Genomic DNA, 20,466 nt, shown 5'->3' with positions numbered 1-20,466 from the left:
TTTCACAATGACATCGTCCTAACTCTCCTGACCATTGCTTAATAGACTCAAAGAATAATGTCGCTGTTTGTAGGCCAGGGGAGGACTTGTGGTGAAAACCGTATTGAGAACATTTCTGGTTCCTAATTTTCATTTCTGGGATGAAACTTGTTTTACAATTGTTTTTATGATGAGGTTGCTCAGATATTATAGAGAGAACACATATCAGACGTCCACAAATTATTTCAACCTCTATAATTAAACCTAAATGATACTGAGATGATAAATAAAAAAGAGGTGATGTTGATATTGGATGCACACTTCTTAGTGGCAAAATAATATTGGTAGATAGGGTTTTGTGATTACAAACTACGTTGCTACTCACATAATGAACCCTAATAACAGTGCACACTCTACAACTGGTCATGAGAGAATGGCAACAGCTTAATAACAGAAATAATTCCCAGAACACAGAATGACGGCCACTGCAAAAGCAAGGAGCTGAGAACAGAGCCTATTTATCACTGTCATTATCAACCATAACATTTCAACTACCATGCTTTACAGATAGTATGAGGTTCTTCTGAGCAAATGCAGTCTTTTGTTTTGCCAAACATGGCTTTTGGTACAGTGGCCAAACAACTAACTTTGAGTCACCTGCCCATAGCACATTGCTCCAGAAGTCTGGGTCTTTGCCTGTATATTGATTGGCAAACTTTAGTCTTGCACTGATATTATTTTTAGACAGCCAATACTTCCTGCTAGCACACTTTCCATGTAGGTCAAATTTGTGCAGCCTTTTTCTGTTTTTTTGGTAGATTAATGCACTTGAAATCCACAGCGGAAAAAGCTACTTGCAGATCCAGTTGTGGAATTTTTGGGTGCTTTCTAAAATTTTGTTTACAAAGTCCTCAGAGAGCTCTCTTGATTTAGGAATGATATCCGAAATTTCAATAATAAAGTGCAAACCAGATCAGATGTCTGAGGTTTGGATAAGACAGGCTCCTCCAAGATACTCTCTCCTAGGATATGATGTTCTAATCATTAGCACTTACTATATAGGTGCACTTTGTAGTTCTACAATTATAGACTGTAGTCCATCTGTTCCGCTGCATACTTTCTTAGCCCCCTTTAACCTGTTCTTCAATGGTCAGGACCCTCGTGGGCCCTCAGAGCAGGTACTTTTCAGGCATTTGGGTGGTGGAATATTCTCAGCATTGCAGTAACACTGACGTGGTGGTGGTGGTGTGTTAGTGGATCAGACACGTGGATCAGACACAGCAGTGCTCCCAGAGTTTTTAAACACTGTGTCCACTCACTGTCCACTCTATTAGACACTCCTACCTTGTCAGTCCATCTTGCAGATGTAAAGTCAGGGACAACAGCTCATCTGCTGTTGCACAGTTTGTGTTGGTCATCTTCCTCTAGTCCTTCATCAGTGGTCACAGGACACTGCCCATAGGATGCTGTAGGCTGGATATTTTTGATCGGTTGACTATTCTTAGTCTAACAGTGACAGTGAGGTGTTTAAAAACCCAGGTGTTTAAAAGCATCACTGCAGAGTCTGATCCACTCAGACCAGCGCAACACACCACCACCACTACTACATAAGTGTTACTGTAGTGCTGAGAATAATCCACCACCCAAGTGTACCTGTTCTATGAGGGTCCATGGGGATCCTGACCATGGAGGAACAGGGTAAATCGGGGCTAACAAAGTATGCAGAGAAACAGATGGACCACAGTCTGTAATTGAAGAATTACAAGGTGCGCCTATATAGTAAGTGGAACTGTTAAAATGGACAATAGGTGTAGAAACAAGGTCATAAAATTTTGCCTGATCGGTGTATATAGGGGTGTATTTACCATTTCCACATAGGTGAATGGCATTTCTGTTTATGTAAATAATATAAACGTTAAAAAGTAAGTGTCTCTTATTAAATTATATCACCTTTATCTAACAACATTGTTTAAATGAAGATGTGTGGAAATGTATAGAAAAAGTATTTTCACAGGGCGTACTTCTTCACATGACTGTACACTGACACACATACAGTGCATCCGGAAAGTATTCACAGCGCTTCACTTTTTCCACATTTTGTTTTGTTACAGCCTTATTCCAAATTTAATTATATTAATCTTTTTCCTCAAAATTCTACACAAAATACCCCATTGTGACCATGTGAAAAAAGTTTTCTCGAGAGTTTTGAAAATGTATTAAAATTAAAAAACAAAGAAATCATATTTACATAAGTATTCACAGCCTTTGCCATGAAGCTCAAAATTGAGCTCAGGTGCATCCTGTTTCCACTGATCATCCTTGAGATGTTTCTACAGCTTAAATGGAGTCCACCTGTGGTTGATTGGACATGATTTGGAAAGGCACACACCTGTCTATATAAGGTCCCACAGTTGACTGCATGTCAGAGCGCAAACACCAAGCATGAAGTCAAAGGAATTGTCTGTAGACCTCCGAGACAAAATTGTCTCGAGGCACAAATCTGGGGAAGGATACAGAAAAATTACTGCTGCGTTGAAGGTCCCAATGAGCACAGTGGCCTCCATCATTCGTAAATGGAAGAAGTTCGGAACCACCAGGACTCTTCCTAGAGCTGGCCGGCCGTCTAAATTGAGCGATCGGGGGAGAAGGGCCTTGGTCAGGGAGGTGACCAAGAACCCAATGATCACTCTGTCAGAGCTCCAGCGTTCCTCCGTGGAGAGAGGAGAACCTTGCAGAAGGACAACCATCTCTGCAGCAATCCACCAATCAGGCCTGTATGGCAGAGTGGCCAGGCGAAAGCCACTCCTTAGTAAAAGGCACAAGGCAGCCCGTCTGGAATTTGCAAAAAGGCACCTGAAGGACTCTCAGACCATGAGAAACAAAATTCTCTGGTCTGATGAGACAAAGATTGAACTCTTTGGTGTGAATGCCAGGCGTCATGTTTGGAGGAAACCAGGCACTGCTCATCACGAGGCCAATACCATCCCTACAGTCAAGCATGGTGGTGGCAGCATCATGCTATGGGGATGTTTCTCAGCAGCAGGAACTGGCAGACTAGTCAGGATAGAGGGAAAGATGAATGCCGCAATGTACAGAGACATCCTGGATAAAAACCTGCTCCAGAGCGCTCTTGACCTCAGACTGGGGCGACGGTTCATTTTTCAGCAGGACAACGATCCGAAGCACACAGCCAAGATCTCAAAGCAGTGGCTTCAGGACCACTCTGTGAATGTCCTGGAGTGGCCCAGCCAGAGCCCAGACTTGAATCCGATTGAACATCTCTGGAGAGATCTGAAAATGGCTGTGCACAGACGTCTCCCATCCAACCTGATGGAGCTTCAGAGGTACTGCAAAGAAGAATGGGCAAAACTGCCTAAAGATAGGTGTGCCAAGCTTGTGGCATCATATTCAAAAAGACTTGAGGCTGTAGTTGCTGCCAAAGGTGGTTCTACAAAGTATTAAGCAAAGGCTGTGAATACTTATGTAAATATGATTTCTTTGTTTTTTAATTTTAATAAATTTTCAAAACTCTCGAGAAAACGTTTTTCACATGGTCACAATGGGGTATTTTGTGTAGAATTTAGAGGAAAAAGATTAATTTAATTCAATTTGGAATAAGGCTGTAACAAAACAAAATGTGGAAAAAGTGAAGCGCTGTGAATACTTTCCGGATGCACTGTACATGAGCATGACATGAAGGTAATGACGCTCTAGCATGTGCCCATCTGAACCTATAATGAGTGGCAGATGTGGGTGAATGCATCAGCTGAACGCATCAGAGTGTAACAGTGGCCTCTTTCAGGGCAGATTGAAACACTGCCATTTACTTAAGGGCTAAAATAACCTAAGCTATATAATATAAGCACTATAAAGCATTACCTACCAGCCATCTTAATAGTTGTAGTCAGTAGATTACCCTCCAAGTGATAAAGAAAATGGTGTTCCAAAGGGGTCAATATTAGGTCATTTTTCATACACCATCTCAAAAAGCACACAGGAGAGGGGGCTTTACTACAAGCTCAAAAAAAGACTACCAACAAGACTCAGCCACATAGTTTCACAACTGTCTGAACTCGCACCTATCAAATGCCAATGCCTATTTAACATCTAAAGAAACTTGTATGACCAAAAGCAAGCAAATTTCTATGACACTGTATTTTTCATTCTGTTGCTAAGAAGAAACTTTACTCTTCTTATGCTGTGATGAAAGGACCATTGTGTGAGAGATTAGTATTTACACTCGCCCACCTCCTCAAAAGCTGCAGGATGAAAGTAGCAGGTAAAGGCGAGTAGAAATTAATGAATTTTTAGTTCCTTAAGCAACTGCTGGCACAGTAGGACAAGAGCAAGAGATTTGGGCACATCTATAAAAGACTGTCGATCAAGGACATTTCGTTAGACATTCTCCTGCATATTGCTATTCAGAAGCAGCTAAAACTCTATTCTTCTTTTACAAAGGAACGGCATAACCTGCCACCCCTAATTGGTGAAACTTTACATGCACTGTGTAACTGAAGAATAAAATTCAGATTGAAATAAAAAACAGTTTTGATATTCTCTACAAATAAGTTTACAAAACTGATTTTGTAAGTGACTCGTCTGAAAATGACAGCTATTTCACCTAAATACTAAATAGGGGGGAAACACCAAAGCACTCAATTCCAGCACATCCCATAAAACCTAAACCTTCACATACATAACACAATGCAGTGAAGAATGCTTAGCTTGGCCTGCCTTCATGGAACACATAATACCCTTTTGAAGGTCTGGACAAATAGGACATTGCTAGGAACTTAATCCGTACACAAATAGGGAAAAAAAAGACACAACCCTTGCAAGAACACAATCTCCACCCACATACCTCCATACATAAGAATGGATTGAAAGGTTTAACAGTAGCAAGAGAAAAATTATTTTAAGCCATTTTATTAAGACTTCATATTGTCACAAAGCTAGGGACTGAAAGCAAGGATTACTGGTAAGAAGAAAATGTCCTGAGTGAACCGCCAGCAGACAAAGTATGTAAAAATCAAATCAAATGACGTTTATTGTCATCACATTTACACAGGCGGAAGATCAGTGAAAATCTTATATATAAATAAATATATATATATATAAAAAGAAGCAAAACTAAGTAAAGTAAAACACATACAATATAATACAATATGCACTGACAGAAGTGCAATCTTTTCTTTGGAAACAATGAATGACTGTGCAAGTGATTCTGAAAAATTCCAGTAGATTTAAATGGTGATTCATTCAGAATAGTGAGGGCACAAATCAAGCTTTTCCCAAAATAATGTATTTCAAGAGGCATAGCAAATTTCCACTCTGAGTGAAGGGAAGTACAGAAAACCTTTGAGGACTGTTTAACAACTATTGTCCAAAAAAAGCAAAGGCGAGAGAGAGAACAACCTGCTTCAGCCTTCACACATAGCAATACTGTACTACTCCCACTTCAGGTGGGGAACTAGCAGATGTAGTGAAGTTCATTTGACCTCATCCTAAGCTGCACTGGTCCAGAAGGCCTCTCCCATCTGTCTTTGTTTAAAGACAAATTTGTTTTCACATGTGCTGGCCATTCCTAACTGACCTTGCTCTGCCAGTGCTTTTGAAACTAGTACATCAGTTTACCCCAGTTACACCTTAAGTATTACTCTGTGTGGCTTGTTTAATTTCCCCTGGTTAAAGACAGCACGGGTGCAGCCGACAGGCTGTCAGGGTAAACACCTGTCTGGCTGGTAAGAGCAACATTCTGGGAGATCATTCCAATTTATCTCCGCTAACCCTTTCCGTCACATGGGACTAATTACAGCGGCCCTGTTCGGGAAGCTCCTGCTTGAGACCAGCCTAAAACTGCACACCAGATTTCCTCAGGCCCGACCCACCAACCATCCATCCAACAGTGACAAGACACTGCAATCCATTACCCACCCTGAGCCATTTATCAAATAGAAGTGGAAGGGTCCTGCCAATAATATGGGCTAAACATGCTGAGATACCAAAGCACCAGAACTGGACAATCCACAGATCCCACCTTGCTCCCTCAGACCCCCTATAGTCTTTGGCAGGCCTGGGCCAGGCTGAAGCAAGCCAGGTAGCCGCTGCCATCTGGAAGAGTTATTAATGTGACACAATTGCAGCACCCCACGGCTCTCCTAGTAGAATTGCCCATATTTAATGGGTCTGGTAGAGAGATGCCACAGTGCATGGATGGCAGATGTGCCAGCACAACAAAGTCTGCATCTTCTTACAATCTCCATTTGGCTATTGCAGCCATGGGCTAGACTGTCTCTCACACCTGCACTGTACTGCAGCAGTGCAAGAATACGATGGAAAATGAGACAACAAGGGAACAAAGGCAGAACATCTGTGCACTTTTACTCCACATTAAAGTTTAAATGTCACCAAGATGAACAGAACTGCAGACAGAAAAACCCTGGAATACATCACATTTATATACCTTTTAGGCAGAGAAAGAAGCATTTTCTGGAGTGCTTAGAGAAAACCTGACAAAAGCACCAGTATGGTAACCTTTGCTACTGAACTATAATGAGAGAAAATACCTTGACACAATCTATAGAATCCATTCACTTTCCTCTCCACTGTAAGCATTCATAATATCACAAGTATCCGATTTCTTTACATAATGGCATAAGCAAATCTAAAATTCAGCTCGATGAAGCCCTTTATTCATCAAATCAGCTTTTTTTCACAGACATTTCCAAAAAAGTTGTGACACTGTGCAAAATGCAAACAAAAACAGAATGCAATGATATGAAAATCATATAAAATATAGTTTTAAAGGGCAATACTACATATCAAATGCTGAAACTGAGAAAATGGATTGTTTTTGGAAAAATACATGCCCATTTTGAATTTGATGCCAACAAAAATGTTTTAAAAAAGTTGGGACGGGGGCATGTTACCACTGTGTTTCATCACTACTTTTTTAAACAACACTCATTTGGGAAATGAGGAGACCAATTGCTGCAGTTTTGAAAGTTAAATGTTTCACTTTTGGTGTCTATATTTAATTTAATAATGCACCAAATATTCAGTGGTGACAGGTCTGGACAGCAGGGAAGGCCAGTTTAGCACCCAGACTCTTTTAATACAGAGCCACATCATTGTAATGCATGCATGAATGTTGTTTAGCATTGTCTTGCTGAAATATTCAAGGCCTTCCCTGAAACAGACGTCATCTGGATGGCAGCATATGTGGCCAAAACGCATATATATCATTGAGCATTAATGGTACCTTCACAGATGTGCGCTTCACCCATGCCATGTGAACTAATGCACCCCATACCATCATACATACTGGCTTTTGAACTGTGCACTGATAACAAACTGAATGGTCTTTAGCCCAGAGAGCGCAGTGTCCATGACTTCCAAAAAGAATCTCATATTTTGATTTGTCGGACCACAGGACACTTTTCCACTTCCGCTCAATCCATTTTTAATGAGATCCTGTTTATGTACGATTTCTTCTTTGTGTTTTAGATTTTTAACTTGCATTTGTGAATAGTGTCAAACTGTTTTCAAAGAGCCCATGCAGTGATTTCTACTACAGAATCGGCCAGCAAATACTGGTTTTTGTCCCTTGCGCCTTGCATACAAAGATTTCTCCAGATTCTCTGAATCTTTTAATGTTATTCTGTACCATGGATGAAACAAATGTTCTGTGCTATTTTATGTTGAGAAATGTTATTCCTGAAATATTGCACTACTTGACTGTGCAGTCTTTCACAGAGTGGTGAACCCCTCTCCATCTTTATTTCTGAAAGACTCTTGCATGTTACTGACCTGTTGCCAATCAACCAGCAGGTGTTTTTTTTTTCTTTTAGCATTACACAACTTCACCAGCAATTTGTTGCCCCATCCTAACATGTTGTTGGCAATCAATCAATCAATCAATCAATCAATCAATCAATCAATCAATCAATCAATCAATAAATAAATAAATTTCTCGTCTATAAAGGTATCTCAAGGTATCTCGTCTTTGTACTATTTTCAATTACATATAGGGTTTAAATGATTTTGCACAGCTTAGATATTTCTAGAATGTCCTCCAACAGTATTTGCTCTATGTTTAAAATTAAAAATTGGCAATTATACATGTAAATGACATGTATATGTATATTCTTCAGATTTGACATGTAAATGAGCATCATTTTGGTAGCACACAACAAAATAGTTCACTTGAGAACATTCCTCCAACAATTTCCTGGATAAATAATGGTTCTAAAAGCTGTTTAGAACAGAATGGATCAAAGGTGAGATTGTGTCTGCAATAAGAAAGACTAATTGAGGATTAAAAGAAAAGAGCCACTACTGCACTTGGTGCTCATAGTGGGCACCCACTGAGAATGATGTAATGAAAAAGATGCACATTCACCATATAGATAGACAAGTTCAGAGCTTCACAGATGAGGTTCATTACCAGAAGTGAAGACAAGGACTTTTAAATAAAGCAGAGCTGGAAAAAACCTGAAAAAGAACTCTTAAAAAAAAAAAATAAATATATATATATATATATATATATATATATATATATAAACACACACATTACACACACACACACACACACACACGTGTGTGTGTGTATGTGTTTGAGAGAGAGAGAGCGAGAGCGAGAGAGAAAATTGTCTGGCAGGGAACACATTAAGTCATTAAATCGATGATTATATCTAAATTCTCAAGGTGAGCAAGCAGCAAATCTGCACACTCTTCATCAAAAGCATACTATATTTCTTATTCTTTTTCTATCATTAGCCAGACACATTGTTACAGTTTGAAACAAATTTCATAATTTAGTCACATTTGGGAAACACTTGTTTACAACTACATTACACAGTGAAGAGTAATTGCTGCAAGGATTTCAAAGCACTTACCCACTTGTCTGATCATTAACACTAGGGAGGTAGTTCAGATCTTTTTTTTTGTGACTGTAAATAAAAGACCAAGCCTCTTACTCAAATATACATAAGGTACTGCGCAAAAGTCAAAGACCATCCATCATTTATTTCATTTCCAGTTAAAACTGCGATTATATGCAAGTTATTCTTTTTACACAAGATATTTCTGAGGAAATGACAAAATAAATAATTTGCATAAAGAAGGGTTAAAAAAAAAACTGAAGTCAAAAATTATTTGAGAGAAAATGGAACTCCAAACAATCATGCAAGGCCTAGCAGACAACCAAAATTGTCAGCATCAGTTAAACTGTTAGAAGAAAAAAGCTTTCTTCCTTGAAATATTGTTTCAAAATCAAGCTCCACACTTGCTTCAAGAAAAATCCAAAGAATGTGTAACTGTCAAAATGCTGCTACTAAAAAAAAGAAAATAGACCAAAAAGAAGACATTTAGCAAAACAAACAAAATAGGTACAGGTAGACTGACACCCCAAAACAGAACATCAACATGTTTGAATGGATTATTTTGGATTGTGAGCAGCTAAGAATGCAACCATCTTCTAAGATTTTTTTTAGAGGTATGAAAACCTACACTGAAAGCAAGACTTGAATGAAAGCTGCAATAAAGGGTGTGCAAAATAAACATCCTAACATGCTTTCACTAATGGTGAAAATCAACCAACTTTTACTTATTTATACTTTTACAGGAATAGATTATCATGATGACATGATGAATGAACAAATAACTGGGTCACTGTCAAACCGTAGAAAATGTATAATTACTTCCTGACAGGATGCAAGAGACTTGTCACCAAGACCATTAGTTTAAAATCTTGAATTGTTTGCCCTTTGAAACCACTCTATTTCTTTTTTAGCAGTTTACTAAAAATGACAAACAAATGTAAAGTAGGGAGAGAAAATGCTACTGAGGAGAAGAGAAATAGAAATGGGAGTGGAAGACAAAGACAGAGAGGCAGAAGGAAGGAGCTAAGAGAATTAATCATCACAAATTTAATAACACAGTCGGACAAGATCCAAAAGTGTACGTCTTTGAAGGTGCTAATCCTTAAAAAAGAAAAATCTAATAGAGCAAGACTGTTCAAGGCCATTTGCAGCTGAAATCTCATGACATAACTGGAGCACATCTCCCTACTCTGACGGCAGGCTTAGTTTTTGGCTGTCTCTTGAAAAGTAGATTTTTTCCTACGAAAGTCCAGATGAAAGCCACAAAACACTGTTTTCTGTTAGTGCTGAAATTCAATAGGCTACTATAGTGCAATTTATAGCAACACTGCCTTCATAATCACTACAGTTTCACTGCATGACAGCAGGCTGCTTGAAGACTCATCCCAGTATCTACCTGAGCATGTCAGTTCTCCTGTTATAAAAATGTACTGGTAGAGGTCTTGCAGTTAAAGTCAGAACCTACATCTTCAAACTCCGTCTCCACTGACCTATCATGATTTCCCTCACCAACAGTACCCTCCATTTGGAGCAAGAGTTACTGACTATAAAACCAGATGTGCGCCATATGCAATGATTGAAAAAAAAACCCCAGATAAACAAAAGCTCTAGCGATGAGTGAGGCCTATCACAGAGTGGTGATGTGGAGCCTGCATTTTGGCACTGCACTGTCCACACGTAGCATTAACTGCATGCCAGCAGAAAGGCTGTCCTTATTTTTGCTGTGGGGAAACTCCTGGTTTGGCCTTTTGCTTACATCTGCTCAGCAGACTCCAAGAGAAGCAAATAGATGAATCGTTCTACTTAAAAGCAACACAAACCAATCAATCAGTGTTGCTCTAAACTTTATCTGTTCAGGGAATTCTATAACTAGTCAAAACTCAACCCCAAGACCCAAGTTCAAAAGTCATGGTGATGTCACACAGATATCTTTTAATTGGTAAAATTTTGCTACCCTATGGTGCAGCCATTGCACGCACCCACATATTCCATAATCTCCACTGAAAAGCACTTCCAATAGTATGGGATGCCCAACACATAAGTCTAAAGTTACCAATGGCAAGCATTACTAAGCAGCCCTAGATTTGGGCTGTGTAGAAATTAAATCAAATAACTTGAGTTGGAGTTGGAGTGTCATTTGCAATCCAGAACTAATCCAGATCCAGAGCTCATTAATGCTGTTGTGGCTGATTTCAATTAAATCCTCACAGCAAAATTACAATGTTTTAATGGACAGCATTCTCAGAAGAGTAGAGGCAGTTACGGCACCAAAGTGGGGACAAACTCCCTATTAATGCTCTTGATTTTGAAATAATGGGTGTCTACAAACGTAATGTATACTGAACACTCACCACTTGGGCTGGGACTTGCTCCATCTTTGCTGCTGGGGTGCCAGGTCTCGGGTAGAACTGGTTGATGAAGAGGCTGGGAAATTGGTACTCTCTCACCAGTTCCACTGTTTCCTTAAAGTCCTTATCTGTCTCTCCTGGGAAGCCACAGATAATGTCAGTGGCAATGGTGATACCTGGTACTCTGGAAGAGATACAGAAGTACTAATTGAGTCAACAACCAAGACACACCACAGAAAAGGGACCCACTTGACAAAAGGAAATAATTCTTTAAAGAACACTTTGGAATTAGAATGCATGAATGTAAGGCTTCCACGATTACTTGATTAAAAAAAATCAATTAAAATCAAACAATTAAAATTACCTTCAAAATGAATCAGAACTGATTAGATAAATCATTATAATCAGGGTTTTCAAATAAACGTTCAGATTGCAGACTGAAGATTTTCTAGAGGGGGGAGTTAACACTCAGGTCACTTTTTTGCATCATTCAATAAGAGTAAATCCACACCAGCAGCATCTTTGCAGGCTCTTAAGACCTTAAACCACACAACACATATCTTATATTAAACATGCTAACTGGCTCCATAAATAATATTTCAAGTGAGACTTTGAAACTGCAAAGCACATACAGTAGATACAAACATTTCATTGAAAATACTATTCCAACCTTCAATCATCAATGTTTAAGTCGGAGATGTTATATGCACAGAGAGGGGATTACTTAGGATTACTTCCGCAGGATAAAATAGTCTTTGGAAGTGCATATAAAATGCATAAGCATTAGAGCTGTTTGTCCAGGTATGATTGCTTATTAGAAATTCAGTATTAACAAGGTAAGTTAATAATTGTAGAGCATCTATTTGTTGCATAACAGTGAGGATGTGGATAGAGCTACATGGGGTAAGCAGTGGAGACATTTGAAGACTGCAATGTCTCACTGGAATCCATTCTTTATAAGAGATCCTTATTCGCAGCCTCAAGAAATATCAATTACCACATAACCTCTGATTAAATTAGGCTTTCTGCAGGGAAATCGATTAATTGATTTCCTTTTTTGTGCGTCTTATTATTATTGATTACCAACCTATGGGAAACAAAAGGTTCAAGGCTTGCTCAAAAGCGCATTTAAAAAATGCGTCGGGGCAAAAAGTCTGTGGACACTTGTTAGTTGACAGTAGTAATACAGTCTTTCAGCCTTTATAGCTGAGACAAAGTGTGTCGCCTTAGCAGTTGCCTCAGTAAAGCCTTCGAGTCAACCTATAAGACCTTCATATTAAATAAACAAAGCATTAAAGTTAAAAGCCGCAATGGCAATAGTTATGCTTTCTTCATTCAGTTAGAGATTCATGACATTTGCGATTTCACATTAAACATTCAGTAGGTGTTCATCTGAAGGCCAGAACTGGCATCCAAGCAGCTTAAAATGTGTTATTTAGGCTTAGGTATGCTTTATGTCGTTAACTGTCCCTGCTCACTGTCAGCTGTAGAACAAAATAAATGAATCATGAACAACTTCTGGAAGGTAAGGCCTGCATGCTTATTGACAACACCTAGCATAATGCTCATTCCTAATCACGTTAGGTTTAGCTTTATGTTTCCAGCAGATAACTTCTGACCTATTGATACGTTCCAAGCCTCAGCTAACATTAACATTCAAGATCCGCAGGCAGTTATGAATCTTTGACCTTTTAAATCTGGGAGAGGAACAGACTGCATGGCTGAGAAGGTCCAGGGTCCTAGCTCCTCAACTAACAGTCACATAGTTTATTTTTTTTGTTTTTTTTTCTCTCTCTCTGTTTCACTCCTACTCCAGAATAAGAGGCAATCTGCACTGTTCTGTAGTGTACATTTGGCTCTGATAATGAAGGGTAATCATTGAGAGAGGCTTCTGCAGTGTACAGCCTCATTCCAATACCCCCACCACCCCAATCGTCCCATCTCACACCCACATCACTGTCCTTGTGGGTTGGCAGTCAGTATATATACATCCCATAATAAATATATTGGTCCCACAATAAAACATAATTCAGCTTCATGAGGGATTTGGGTGCCTACTGAAAACTTTGGAAAATCACTTTAAGCTGCAGTAATTTCAAGTCTGTGAATCTTTATCTTGCAAATGCTGAGACCCAATAGATATTAAAGGCCTATAGTTTCACAAAGACATGAAAAGCTTCAGTGTCTTATTCTGACAAAAAGGAGGAAAAAAAACAGCAGTACTTCAAAGAAATGGTATTTATCTAAACATATACAAAAAAGCACAATTCCTCATCAATAAATATAATACACCACCTCAAGAAACAACATTATATTGGCATCATCTTAGCCATTTAATGTGAGCTATTTGTTTTTTCACTGGGGATTGCTTTGAGAGACCAAAAAATAAAAAAATAAAATAAAAAGCAAATCTTATGCACATGCCATTAGTATTCACTGTTCAGCTAAGATTGGTCAGGGGCACCCTGGAAGTACTTGTTAAAGGTTGTGCTATTTTGAAAACAATGAGGCATGCCTCAATATCCTGAGACCAATTAGCAAGGCAAGCTGTCCACAGCAGCTTGGCCCTGCATGTATACTATTCACCTTGCCTCATTAGCTTCAGCTTCATCACTAAGCGAGGGTAAGCTAGCAAGCTAGCAATCCACAAACTGCTGGCGATAATGGGTAAACCTGTGGAAAAGATCATACTGGGTCCATTGATACAGTCCCTATAATGCGCACAGTAAGCTATAGAGACATGCATCGAATATGCAGTTATTTATTAACCCATGCAGTGATGGGGTTACTATGCAAGGAGAAATCCACTGGAGTGAACTGGACTTAATATTCTCACATGGTATGGTGTGAATGAGAGGTAACAGGTTTTCTTAGCTCACATCCGGGAGATGAGACGTGATTCATGCAGTCGACTAAATGCCTTAGTATTTTGCTGCTTGCTGCACCCTATCAATCTAACACACAGGCACAGCGCAGTGTTTTGTTCACCAAGGTGTTATCTGCAGTACTAAAAAGGCTGATGTATCAGGTGTAGCATAGCCAGGGATGCAACCTAACAAATGAGCTCATTAAATAAACCTCACTGCATTAGTGAAACAAAATTGCAAGTCCCTCTTGAGAGATTATCTGACTGTGGATGAGACACATAATGTTCCTGATAGCTGCAGACTACAGGATGACGCTGAACCAAATTGGCGGTGCATTAGAGAAACCAGGTGCATCCATGTCTCCCTGTCTCAAGAGAAAAGGAATCTACAGCTCATCAGATGGTGGGGAGAAGGAGAATGTGAGGAAGAGTGAACAGAGACAGGGGGAGTAATGCTCTCTTGCTTAAATCCATTACCTTCTCTCCACCTCTTCAGTCCCCTCTTCCCTGGTGAGGAAGAATACAGCAGAAAAAAAAACGGAAATGATAGAACTGGCAGTACTTTCCTCCGGTGTGCAGCCCCACAATGGCTGCCCGTGTGCTCTGGCAGATGGAAGAATCTTTGATGCATTGTTGGCTTGTCAGCTGTGATTGCACAGCCTTTTGGTAGCTCCATAATATGGCCAGTTTAAACGTTATTAGGGAACATCTCTTGCTCAGTCCATGGCTATGGATAACTACAGTCCAAGCCTCCCTCATGTGCAGCAGTGTCTGCAAAAAGAGCCGTTTACAAATCTTCAAAAGTTACAGAAAATAACACTATGCTTAGTTTCCTTCGCTAACCATTTCATCTGAAATGTACCATGTTAGCTGGAATTTGTTGTTGCACTTACATAAACATAAAAATTAACCATGGCTGATTGTATTTTTTTAAAAGTTAAATAATAAGAGAGACAAATAATAAGAGACAAATAAGAATACAGAATAAAGCATCTAAACTGAAAGTAGAGCAACAGTAAGGGCCATAAGACATGTGTCTGGCAATGGAGGCTCCAACTGTCCAAACAAACAGCTGAAGACCAAGCATATAATCGCTTTATCCCAGCACATGACAAAGCAAAGAAACGCAATGGTATGCAATCAAGCAACCGTATTTCCAGGAACCCAACTGCCAGTTAGAGTAAATGAAAACTGACAATCGAGTGAGTCTCATTTCTAAGCCCCACCAGCGTTCAAGCAGGGGCAGGGATGGATGGAGATTATTCAAGTTGCTCTGAGTGTCTACGTGAATGTATTCCAGGATCAGGGTTCAGTCAACATGCTGACAGTTGCCTCTGCAACTGCCAACTATCAATATCTCTCACAGCAGAAACCTTTTGGCTTTTGTTTATGCAGCAGATCCAATTACAGCTGAGCATGGAAGCAGCAGGCCTAAGTGCCAGGTCTGTCCTTCACATACAGTGTGCTTACTCCCCTGTTTTGGGCACAGGGAGTGAGCAAGTATCAACCAACCACTGTGTCCAAGACACCTGCCTCATTACCGTTGCAGGAGGCTACCTATCCTTTAGAATGATACGATTCCTCATGCCAAAATACTGAGAAGACTGATTATAAATACTGAATACCATCTCTTCATGTGTGTTATTGACACTGCAATGGTCAACAAGGGGAGCAGCTAGTGGGTGGAAAGAACACTTATCAGAAGAAGGCAGAGTGGTCAGCTCAATTTTATCCACTAATGAACTCCAGCTGGGGTGTCCCTAGCGGATACCTGACCGAATGTTCTGCTGTGTTAGCTCGAATTAGGCTTAACGAAGGGCCAACTCCCCATGTCATTCCTGACAGTGTCACGTATCGAGTGGTTTGCTTTTTGCAGGGGATCAATCTCATTCACCCTGGATGCAATGAAAGATAGGGAATGTGGTGAATAATTCAAATCAGTCTGCAGTCGAAGGGTAAAGTAGCTGACTATGAAGAATGTAGGCAAAGCAGCACCAAACAGTAGGACATAGTTGTATTCCATTCTGTGTTATGTGAGTCCTGCTCATTCAGCCCCAGCTCCAGTAGAAGATTTACCCAGCAAAGTGGAATCTTGTCACATGAAAATAAGCTACATGTGAACTTGCAAACAACTTACATGATGTCCACCAACATAAACCAAAGAAACATAAGCAAAACCACATGGGACTTTAGGTGATCAGTGAGGCAGAGCTGTCTTATCTAAAAGCAAACAGTAGAATTTTATTCATATTTCCCTTGCAAGCAGTGGCATTTATTGTCTCTAGTGTTTACACTTTATACCTACCTGCACTTAAATTTACTCAAGAACAATTCTCAGCAGTGTCTAAATCCTTTTAATTAAAACAGAAAATCACCAAACTTACAATTAGATTGGCAAGTGCATGGGTGAGTGGGGGGGCACTTCTTTGTCTGAAGCAAATTATTCAAAACTCGATGTTTGGCAAAGGCTCAAGGGGTGGTAGAACTGAAGGTATGATATCCATCCCTTGGCATATTGCCGCCGAAGGAGGTGAGTCGTTACACAACAGATGCATGCAAGCAGTCAGGATGAAGATGAAGGCACAAACAATGGGACAGCTCCACAGAAGGGGGAGAAGGAGAAAGTAGTGGGATGACAAGAAATGTGGCAATCTGTGAAGTTAAACATTCACCCATTCATCTGACGGGGAATGCACCACTACCCATCTGTGGCCAAGCAGCCGCCAGCAGCTAAGCCCAGGATGTGCACAGCCGGTTGGGGCTGTGAAGTGGAAATGTGGGGCTCACCACCAGCATGGTGAGTGGGTGGAAGAGTTTGTCAACACATGGAGCTCTGAAAACTAGTCAAACTGAAGAGCTTCCCCTGGGAGATGCCAATGAAAATATAACTGGGCCTTAATGATTCTACTGCTAAAGTAACAGAGAATTTGCCAATTGCTGGACTTAATCAGTGTGAAATAAGTAAGCTGAGCTTACTTACAACTCCGGTCAGTAGTAACAGACCTGGGAATCAAATTAGATCTTTTTCAGACAGTGATAGACCTTTAAATGTTAGTTCTTGGCTTATCTCATGAAATGTTCTTCTGTATAAGTGCTTCATTTAATTCTTTCTTGTAAACTTTCAGCAAAGGATGGGTTTTCTCTGTTTGACTTGGTTCCTCTCAGTGTTTCTTCCTCAAGCTTATAGGGAGGGTTTTTTTTTGCAACTGTCTTCCTCTATTTGCGCTTCTAGAAAGGTGCTTTTGGACAACACTTGATGTAGATAATACTGAATTGAAATTTGCATCACTTTTAAAACACCTTTGGTTGTTTAACTTTGGTTGTAATCCTACATTATCATATCATATAATCACATATCTCAGCATACTACACAGAAATGTTAATGGAAGGTCTGGTAGGTAAAGGTAAAGTAAACATAACTGTCCTCATTTGATTATATCTTACCAATATGAAGTGCTTCCATCTGGAGCAGTACTTAATTATGTTTACAGCATTGCTGTACAGTAGACATAAATAACCACAAATAACTACGAGTGGCTATGCTAGGAAGTTCAAATGTTATTCAGAAAATGACAGGGCATTATAATTATAAGCATAAAAACACCTTGGATCTTTGTGAAGCACACAATTTACTCAGAGCATCACTTATACAAGATACTCAGGCAACAGAATTTATCTGCTCTGACTCATTTTGAGTTTTTTTTCCACTATCCCAACCTAAAGCAGATGCTGAATAGACTGAAGGGCATGATTTATTGAAAATATTGCACTGAGTGACAAAGTTTAAAGTGTTCCAGAGGTGATCAATTAATTTTTTATTGAGGTAGAGCCAAAATTCTTACAGGTGGCTTGAATGTGTTAATTGCCTCACCCCTGACAACAAGTCATCATCGTTACCTGTCACTTGTCACTTCTCCCTCTGTGCAAAGGCTGAGATGAGCCTCAAGCAATTTATTTCAGAGCTTTGCCAGTTATTAGCCGAGAAAGGAGAAAACAAAAAAAAATTGCTCAAAAGAAGCTGCACTGTTGAATATCTGTCTATTCAATATCTCCTCAAAAGAGAGAGCCAGAGAGAGACAGACTAGAGACAGAGTATCTATAGTAACAGATACTCTTGGCGGGGGTGTTGATTTGAGAAGGTAATAAGGTGTCAATGAGCTGGCGTCTCTCAGAAGCACTTCTCAGAATGAAGCACTCTGCGGCTCGCTGAGTGCAGTCCTCCGCATGAGAGACTTCAGACTGACACACAAAACCCCATCAAGGCCAGTAATTATCCCCCTATCCTCCAAAAAAGACCTCACTGGAGCACGAACCACTTCCCATCAATACTAGGAACTATATAGTAGGATATTAGCCCCATATGTTCTTAAAAGTAAAAGTGCCAAAAAGGATTCACTGGAGTAATGCTATAGAAGAACCACTTTTGGTGCCACAAATGGTTTCAACGGATGGTTCTTTAAAAAGTGTTTTTGTATATATTGGAATATAAAAAAGTATTGAAAAATTAAAGCAATTCAACACTATGTAAAAGTAAGGCCTTTTCTAGAACCACAAGCCAAGAAACATTTGCTTTGTTTTTAAGTGCAGTCCTGATTATACGTTACATATAATTGTTGATCTCGAGTTCAGCTTTTGAAATATGTGGTCCAGCTGGACCTTTATTTTGAAACAGAATTGAATGTGAGTGAATATGATAAACTTGTATAAGCATTAAACAATATGGGGCCTCTCTGTGTATTAATATATGTTATTTATGATATGTCCCGTGTTGCAAACCAAGACAGCAATAGAGTTTTCTATGGAATAGCAGAACTCTTCATATCATAATATAAATCATAAACATCTGTATGCAAACTTTCTGCACCTTTATGCCTTTATCTTTCACAATCAAATCATAAGCACACTGCGTGCAGCCATTTCAGTCACGCTCTACTCAATATGGCTGTCTGCACGCATCATTCTTTCAGATCACTGTATGAAGAGCTGTCCTACAAAGGACATTAATGAGGTATCAACTGCCATGAAAAGATTAACTCCATGGTTGTGAAGGCCAATATAACAGGGGCAATCTCATGATATGGACATTTATTGACCACTTTCTGGCAGTGGATTGATCCAATCAAAGGCAAATCTATTGAACTTGTTGGACAGAATATGGACGACGAAGGCATGTTAACTGTGCATTCTGCACACACTACTTTCCACATTAACACAGCACACACTCATGGTCTTAGAGAACAGAGCTGGGTTATGACTTTGGAATCTGTACAGATTCTGAAGGACTGTCGCTTGGACAGCATGTTCCAGTCCTTTGTAGGGCAGACTTTATTAATCCCTATCAGGTAATGGGGCTGATTTTGTATCAAATCTCAGTGGTCAAAACAACTGAGAGGAGATTTCATTACGAATTAATTAATAGTCTTCAGTTACGTTTATGTTTGTGATGGCGCCTGGCAATTTCTAAAGGAGCAAATGTTAACATCAGCAAATCCATTAAGTGACAAACTGGATATGTTTATAAAATTGAATTTGAGGCTCTTTGTCTTCTGTCTGAGCCACACGCAGCAGAACAAGCCAAGATAAAGAGGCAATGAGTCATGAGAGCAGAGCAGAAACACAGCATGCAACTCTTTCAAACACAATTTCCACCAGCAGAGCAGCAAGTGGCTGGTATTCACTTAAGACTGTTGTGATATTGCTAAAAACAATGCCTAAAGGGCACTCAGCAGCATCCTCTCTCTCTCTCTCTCTCTGCTTCCGCAACATATTCCAAATAGACTTTTTTGGCAATCTATGGGACATAAACAACCACTGACATAAAATAAAAGAATTAAAGTGAGATTTTTCTCATAGCTAGAGTTTGTAGCTGGCGGTCAAGTGAGAAACTTTACCGTACTCACCTATTCAAGAAAAAAAGGAAGACCATGAGAAAAAGGTGATGCATAAAGCAGACACAGTAGTATGGTTTGTAAGAGGATGATCTGTGCAAGAATGTCTGCAAATGCAGGACTGTGCAAATGTAGTGGAAACTAATGACATTAAGTTTGATTTCAAACAGAAATTAATGCTACCACAGGCCATTTCTCAGTCTCCGATGACTCGGATTTCCCCCCGATATGATGTGAGGTGTTGAGAAACATATGTGAAAATGAAAATTATTTCCTCTTAATCAGTCCTCTTCATTCCTGTCTCCTACTTTGAGTGAACAAAGTATATTACATATTATTATGTACTTAATACTTTTTTTTTAACATATTACATCACTTCATGTCATATATGCTTTTAAAATAAAGGTTCCTAAATGGTCATTGCGTTGAACAGACAGATCTGGGAAATGCTTTCAATTGGTATTTACATACTATGGAGGTTTTTTAAACTTCAACGTTCTTCA

At 39.5% G+C, this 20,466-nt stretch overlaps 1 protein-coding gene across 1 annotated transcript in view; it reads right to left on the bottom strand.

The window, feature by feature from the left end:
* cdkal1 (CDK5 regulatory subunit associated protein 1-like 1) overlaps positions 1-20,466 on the bottom strand; it is a 365,636-nt gene that overhangs the window by 72,907 nt on the left and 272,263 nt on the right. Inside the window, exon 11 of the mRNA XM_037537371.1 lies at positions 11,213-11,393. Coding sequence (XP_037393268.1) covers positions 11,213-11,393 — 181 coding nt within the window. The remainder of the gene's footprint in view (positions 1-11,212; positions 11,394-20,466) is intronic.

The sequence above is a fragment of the Pygocentrus nattereri genome, chromosome 3, assembly GCF_015220715.1.
Source record: "Pygocentrus nattereri isolate fPygNat1 chromosome 3, fPygNat1.pri, whole genome shotgun sequence".
Lineage (NCBI taxonomy): Eukaryota > Metazoa > Chordata > Actinopteri > Characiformes > Serrasalmidae > Pygocentrus > Pygocentrus nattereri.
This window is presented reverse-complemented; position numbering and strand designations above follow the sequence as displayed.